The 7,818-nt window shown below is 45.4% G+C and overlaps 1 protein-coding gene across 1 annotated transcript in view; it reads left to right on the plus strand.

The window, feature by feature from the left end:
• SLC35F2 (solute carrier family 35, member F2) overlaps positions 1 to 3,987 on the plus strand; it is a 20,444-nt gene extending 16,457 nt beyond the window's left edge. Inside the window, exon 7 of the mRNA XM_011984747.1 lies at positions 2,147 to 3,987. Coding sequence (XP_011840137.1) covers positions 2,147 to 2,332 — 186 coding nt within the window. The 3' untranslated portion in view covers positions 2,333 to 3,987. The remainder of the gene's footprint in view (positions 1 to 2,146) is intronic.
• Positions 3,988 to 7,818: the final 3,831 nt, after the last annotated feature.

A 7,818-nucleotide genomic window follows, 5' to 3' on the forward strand; every position in this document is an offset into this window, starting at 1 on the left:
TAATTTGTGTATTTTTAGTAGAGACGGGGTTTCACCATGTTGGCCAGGCTGGTCTTGAACTCCTGACCTCAGGTGATCCACTCGCCTTGGCCTCCTAGAGTGCTGGGACTACAGGGCATGAGCCACTGAGCCTGGCCGAGAAGTAGTTTTTAAAGGCAGATTGTAAGCTTAATATACTACAAGTTTTAAAAACTGTGTCTAACTGTTTGAAGCAGACAGTTGAAAAAGAGGCTCAGAATTTTTTACACTCATCCGTGTCAGACCTTAAGCACTCTGCCTCTCCTGAAATTGATCTTGAGTGAATATTTGCTGAATAAAGTAACTGCAAGAAACTTCCTGCATAGATCCAGACACACAGAATTTTACAAGACAAAAAAGTAAGCACCTGTAATTCAGGAGACTTACTCAATCTCTTTATTAGTCTCTCCATGCTAATAAAAGTGACTCAATTTAATCACCTGCCTTCTTAAGAGAGACATAATAGTTTTTCTTCTGAACATTTAAAAGCCACCAAACCAAATATAACAGATTTTGAACAAGTTATGTAGGTTTTTTCACAGGTAACAGTGAACACTTTATGGGACCGCATGATTACCTTTCAAAATACCAACTTCAGGCTGGGCGCAAGTGGCTCACACCTGTAATCCCAACACTTTGGGAGACCGAGGTGGGTGGGTCACTTTAGTTCAGGAGTTTGAGACCAGCCTGGCCAACATGGTGAAACCCCGTCTCTACCAAAAATACAAAAATTAGCCAGGCATGGTTGTGCGTGCTTGTAGTCCCAGCTACTCTGGAGGGTGAGGCAGAAGAATCGCTTGAACCCAGGAGACAGAGGTTGTAGTGAGCCGAGATTGCGCCATTGCACTCCAGCCTGGGAGACAGAGTGAGACTCTGTCTAAAAAAGAAAAAAAGAAAACAATACAGACTGATTTCTTTAATACTTCAACTTTTGTATGAATTTTCAGCTGAAATAAGAGGAAATGTACAAAGTTCTTAATAGGATTTATTTAGACTTTTGGGGTATATCATTTTTCCATATATATACCCAATGAATTAGTGTTCTGTCCTCATTGCATTTTGCTCTGGATGGTGGTTTTCAGTCTTAGGAAGGGGAAAGTTGGGGAAGGTCACCAAAAACTCCATCCATAGTTGTAAAATGTCTGTCACAGACATTATAAAATGTCACAGGCTCTCTGTTCCCTATGATTGTCCTCACTGGACCTTACACCAGTCGCCTCTTTGGGCTTCGGATTCTTCTGGCATCTTAGGCTCTTTCTAGCTCTAAAATTCTGAATCTGCTCAGTGTACCATAAATTTTACTATGTAATACTTGCCTACAGAGACAAGATAATGTATTACATTTTAGCAAAATGAATTTCACTGACTAGCACACATTGAGAGGCTGTAGAGCAGATGCCACTTCTGTACTTCCACATTTCCTCATAGTCTTATGTTCCTCTGTTTCATACCAATATGGTAGGCTGTGTCTAGGGTCTGAATGGGGCTCTCTGTGGTATCCATGATGACCTTTTATTTTCTCCACTAAGTGGGATTATATGCAGAGTGGGGTGTAGCTGCATTATGACAGAGAAAAGCAAAGATCCATTTCTCCTAAAGATCCAAGGATCCAGGTGGCTTATGTGCCGGGTGCTGTTGGCAGAGTCCCATCATTCAGCAGCATACAAAGGAAGGTTTTGTGCATTAGCATCTCCTTAGGCAACTTTCAGAAAAAAGATCATGAGGCCAGGCATGGTGGCTCACGCCTGTAATCCCCCACACTTTGGGAGCCTGAGGCGGGCGGATTGCTTGAGCTCAGGTGTTCGAGACCAGCCTGGGCAACATGGAAAAACCCCGTCTCTACAGAAAACACAAAAATTGGCCAGGTGTGGTGGTGAGTGCCTGTGGTCTCAGCTACTCTGGAGGTTGAGGCAGGAGGATCACTGGAGCCTGGGAGGCAGAGGTTGCAGTGAGTCGAGATTGCGTCACTGCACTCCATCCAGCCTGGGCCACAGAGTGAGACCCTGTCTTAAAAAAAGAAAAAGAAAAAGATTATGAGAAGGTAATCCTCAAAGCACAGTTGGCAAAAGCCAGCAGCAAAGATGTGTATGTGAGGGGGCACAATTCACTGCCTGTTCTTCTCTTCTAGTTTTCAGGACTCTACATCCTGTCCTTCACCATCATCATGGTGGGGTTTATCCTGTACTGCTCCACCCCGACTCGCACGGCTGAGCCAGCTGAAAGCAGCGTGCCTCCGGTCACCAGCATTGGGATTGACAACCTGGGGATGAAGCTGGAGGAGAACCTCCAGGAGACCCACTCTGCTGTCTTGTAGCTGGAGAAGACGGCGCACCCATCCCCCACCAGGATAAAGCAGAGCCTGCTGCTTGCTGAAGGGACACTTGGGGAAAAATAGCAGACTCAGAGTGGACACGCTACAACCCTGGGTTGGATCCAGTGGTTAGGTTTTAGAGAGGAACACCAAACAAAGTTCAAAAGTAGAAATACCAAACTAGAGCAGAAACCAAGCTAAGAGTGTGTTTCTGTGTTTGAGGACCAATACCTGTTCGTGTCAGGGAGATGAGGTGCGGACCCCACACCGGGGTCTTAGAGGCACCAGTGGGAAAGCAGGACTAGGGAGAGATCCAGGAGTGAGCCAGCCTCAAGCCAGGGCGGGAAAGCAGGCTGTCCAGGCTGGGCTTGGTGGTCAGGAACAGGGGCAGCTCACGGTGGCTCTGGAGTACGTTTCCTCTGTCAGAGGCTTCGAGGTTTTTTTTGTGTTTTGTTTTTGTTTTTTGTTTTTTGTTTTTTTTTGCTGGGGCAGTTATTGTCCACAGGCCTTTGGGTACAGATGAAGCCTTGGGGCTGACTGCATGTGGCAGAAAACGGGTCGGTCAGCCCTTGAAAACTCCTGAGCTATAAGTGTGAGTACTGTACGAGCATTAAACTGGAGTGCAGTAAACCTAGGAACCCTCCCACAATTGGTTTTTTATTTGTTTGTTTGAGACACAGAGTCTAGAGTGCAGTGGCACAATCTCAGCTCACTGTAACCTCTGCCTCCTGGGTTCAAGTGTGAGTAGCTGGGATTACGAGCATGTGGCCCCACGCCCAGCTAAGTTTTGTATTTTTCAGTAGACATGGGGTTTCACGATGTTGCCCAGGCTGGTCTTGACCTCCTTACCTCAAGTGATCCGCCTGCCCCGACCTCCCAAAGTGCTGGGATTACAGGCATGAGCCACCATGCTTGGCCTGTTTTGTTTGATTTTATAGAGAGGTGGGGTTTCGCCATGTTGCCCAGGCTAGTCTCAAATTCCTGAGCTAAAGCGATCTGCCCACCTCGGCCTCCCAAAGTGCTAGGATTACAGATGTGAGCCACTGTGCCTGGCCTATTTGTTTGTTTGTTTAAAACATTTCTCCATCACTCATTCCAGGTCCCAGAGCCAACTCTCTCTGCTCTCAGAGCCTGTGACACTGGATATGTGTTCCACAGTTTCAGTCTCAGGTCATACTCTCCAACATTTTTCATAGCTCCATATACATGTAGATGCCATCCTTTCTAAAAACTTCTCACGACCTCCTGGAATATTCCTATTGATCTCATTTTATTTAGCATTAGCTCAAGAAACTAAGTCTTAGTGCACATTATCACAACAAAGAAAAAGCTTTGTTTTTATAACTGGTAAAAACAAGAAAAGATTATCATCAAGATATAAATGAAAATATAAAATTAATCATTTCTCTCCGAAGAGTATGCCTGGGAGCCTCCAGTTGTTAGAAGAGGATACTATTACTACTTCTTATCAAAAATTTGTAATGCCTTGTGATTTTTATGATACTTCAATACAAAGTGTTAATATGTATCATCAGTATAATAACCAACAAAATGCCACTTTGAGAAAACTGTTACGTAAATTTTTTTGTAACAGTGTAAGAAAGAAATGGGGAGTAAGTGTTCACATAATTAAAAGGCTTTGAATTCATGGAAATAAATCAACTGTGTGGTTTCTTTGATTAACCAGTTCCCCTTGTGGACTTTTTTTTCCCCAATAAAACCTTCCTTTAAAACCCTTGTGGATTTTTTTTTTTTTGAGACAGTCTCGCTGTGTCGCCTAGGCTAGAGTGCAATGGTGCCATCTCAACTCACTGCAACCTCTGCCTCCTGGGTTCTGCAGTTCTCCTACCTGGACCTTAGGCACGCGCCACCACGCCCAGCTAATTTTTATATTTTTAGTAGAGATGGGGTATCACCGTGTTGTCCAGGCTGGTCTCGAACTGACCTCAAGTGATCCATCCACCTCAATCTCCCAAAGTGCTGGGATTACAGGCATGAGCCACCACGCCCGTCCCCCTTGTGGATTTTGAATGACTTCATATATTCAATATTTCTTCATACTCAATTTTTCAGATTCATATCCTCTGTGGGGTGAGGCAAGCCTGTCTATTTGGGGACTATGCTGGGATTCAAGGGAATTCAGAGCAAGCCCACCGATCATTTGCGGGAATAAACGTTTTCCACTTCTGAATTACCACAATGAGTTTCTTACTTTTTTGAGTGAAGTAACCTTTCATTTTCTGCAACCAATTAAAACTGCCTTTTCAATTGATATTTAGTTTTCACTCCCTAACATGAACAACTATGAGAGTGGGAAGGGTTATATTAAAATGTTCGGCTCTTTTGGGAAGACTTTCAGTTTGATTAGCACACTGATGGTTTATTTTTAAATTTGTGCTATTTTGCTCATTGTTTCATTTTATTTACACCAGTGACAGCTGCAGTCAGAACTACAGTTGCTGATCCTCCAAGATGGCTGTTTGGTGAGCAGGGTCATTCACAAAGTCTTTGGTTACATATTTGGGTGTTTAGGATACATACACACCATGATGGACTTTAGAAAAAGGAGGTAGGCCAGGTACAGTGGCCCAAGCCTGTAATCCCAGCACTGTTAGGGGCAGGTCTTTGTTCATAGAGCTCCCAAGATGGTGGTGGGCCACTCGCAAGATGGCGCGGGCCACTCCCAAGATGGTGGCAAGCCTTTTGTTTTCTCAGCTGGGGTTCTTGGCCTCACGGATTCCAAGGAATGCAACCTTGGGCCGTGCGCTGAGTGTTATAGCTCTATTAGAAGCTGTGGGTCTAGTGTTCAGCTTGATTAGGACGAATCTGGGCACTTGGCCCTGCAGGAACAGTGGCGAGCCTTTAGCCCCATCGGAGGGGCAATGGGCGCCTCGCTGGATCAGGAGCATAGCGGACACCCTGCCGGATCCGGAGGGGTTGAAGTCAATGGCCGGTCTGCAATGGCGGCAAACAGCAGTGATGGACCGCCGGGCTTGAGCCATAACAAACACGGACCAGAAGAGTGTGCAGCTGCAAGATTTAAGAGTGAAAACAGAGCTCCCATACAATGGGAGGGGACCCAAAGGGGGTTGCCTGATGTGGCTCAAATGCCTGGGTTTATATCCTGATCATTGTCCCCTCCTCGTGCTCTTAGGCGATATATGATTTGACTATTTATTTATCTCCTGCTTTTAGCCTAATTTGTATTTTAGTGAGCCCTCTTTACTACCTGATTGGTCGGGTGTGAGCTGAGTTACTAGCCCTGTGTTTAAAGGTGGGTGAGGTCACCTTCCCCAGCTAGACTTAGGAATTCCTAGCCTAGGAAATCCAGCTAGTCCTGTCTCTCAGCACTTTGGGAAGCTCAGGCAGGCAGATTACTTGAGGCCATGAGTTGGAGACCAGCTGGGTTAATTAACATGGTGAAACCCTGTCTCTAAAAAACACAAAAATTAGCTGGGTATGGTGGCATGTACTTGTGGTCCCATCTACTTGGGAGGCTGAGGCTGGAGGATCACTTGAGCCTGGGAGGTTGAGGCCCCAATGAGCCGAGATCATACCACTGCACTCCAGCCTGGGCAATAGACCCTGTATCAGAAAAAGAAAAGAAAAAGGAGGTAGCATTTTTTGAACCCTAGGAAACAATCCAAATCTCAACTTATCTCTGTTAACTTTTTTTTTTTTTTGGAGATGGAGTCTCACTATGTTGGCCAGCCTGGGATCCACTATCCCGATCTCGGCTCACTGCAACCTCCGCCTCCCGGGTTCAAGCAATTCTCCTGCCTCAGCCTCCCAAGTAGCTGAGACTACAGGCATGCACCACCACGTCCTGCTAAGTTTTGTATTTTTAGTAGAGACGGGGGTTTACAATATTGGTCAGGCTGGTCTCGAACTCCTGACCTCGTGATCTGCCTGCCTCGGCCTCCCAAAGTGCTGGGATTACAGGTGTGAGTCACCATGCCTGGCCATCTCTGTTAACTTTTAGAGATATACTTTGTTTACATATTCAAAAACATAAAATTAAACATTTTTAGAGAATGATCTTTGATGTATGTATTATACCAGAAAAGACACCACCATAAAGGTTAATATTTTAACATAATTGAGTTACCTCACTTGAATCTGAGTGTTCTTGGAGAAACCTGAAGTCACCTCTTACGACCAATACGATTTGTGTCCCTCCTCACTAAACAGATATTGAATGTTTATCGTTTCTAAGTAGTTTTTTTATGTATGTGTACCAGTTTATAATAAAGGATACAGATGAAGAGATGTGTAGGGTAAGGCATGGGAGAAGGGGCGAGGGGCTTCCATCCTCTCCCTGGGCACACTACTTTTCAGAAACCTTCATGGCTTCAGCTATCCAGAGGCTCCCTGAACTCAGTTCTCTTGGATTTGTTTTGCTGAGGAGAGTCTGGCTCTGTCACCCAGGCTGGAGTGCAGTGGCTCGATCTCAGCTCACTGCAACCTCCACCTCCCGGGTTCAAGGAATTCTCCTGCCTCAGCCTCAGGCATGAGCCACCATGCCCAGCTTTTTGTTGTTGTTGTTATTTTTGGTAGATACGGGGTTTCACCATGTTGGCCAGGCTGGTCTCAAACTCCTGCGCTCCAGTGAGCTGTCCGTCTTGGCCTCCCACAGTGCTGGGATTATAGGTGTGAGCCACTGCACCTGGCCCTCTTGTGTTTTTATGGAAGTTTCCTTATTCAGCATTCCTTCCCCAGGGTATAGGGCGGGACTCTCTCTGGGGAGGGTCTGAAGACCCACAATCAGAAAAGTAGGCGAGGTTAGAGTCCTGCCTTGGGGCAGGTGAACAGAGGGCAGGAGAAACATTCTGTTTCCTGAGGCCTTACCCAACATAACAAAAGACTGTAATGGGGCTATGGTAGTTAGGAACCAGGAACTGGATGCAAACTGATTCGTATCATGACACCATAGGCCACCTCTAGTTTTCAACCATGGATCCCTTACAGCAAAACAAATATACACAATCTTTAATCATTACTTTAGTCCATCATATTGTGTGACTGTCTCCCAGGCAGAGGTCACTCAAGTTTGCAAGCTTCCTTTTAATCTTGTCAGACTCCAAAAGCAAGAGTGGTCTTGGCAGGCACACTGCTTCGCCCTTTCAGGCACCTGGGATCATCGAGCTAAGAGACAGCTCTGAACCTCTTTAGAGTCATCATTAATATGATATTGGATTTTCCTCAATTTATAACCCACTTTTAAATTTATTCTTGGCTATTCCTCCTATTTTCCATTTGTCATTTAATTTTACCCCAATTTTTCCACTTTTGGAAGGACATTAGTTTTGGCCACTGTGCTGATTCATGTCACTGGTAGCAGTACCTGTCTAGCGAGTGCCTCCCCTTCAGTCCATGCCCGTTCCTAGAAGGAAAGGTCACATAGATTCTGAACTAGTGAGCCCTTTTTTTTTTTTTTTTCTTGAGACAGAGTATCACTCACTCTGTCACCCAGGCTGGAGTGCAATGGT

The sequence above is a fragment of the Mandrillus leucophaeus genome, unplaced genomic scaffold (assembly GCF_000951045.1).
Source record: "Mandrillus leucophaeus isolate KB7577 unplaced genomic scaffold, Mleu.le_1.0 Scaffold273, whole genome shotgun sequence".
Classification (NCBI taxonomy): Eukaryota; Metazoa; Chordata; class Mammalia; order Primates; family Cercopithecidae; genus Mandrillus; species Mandrillus leucophaeus.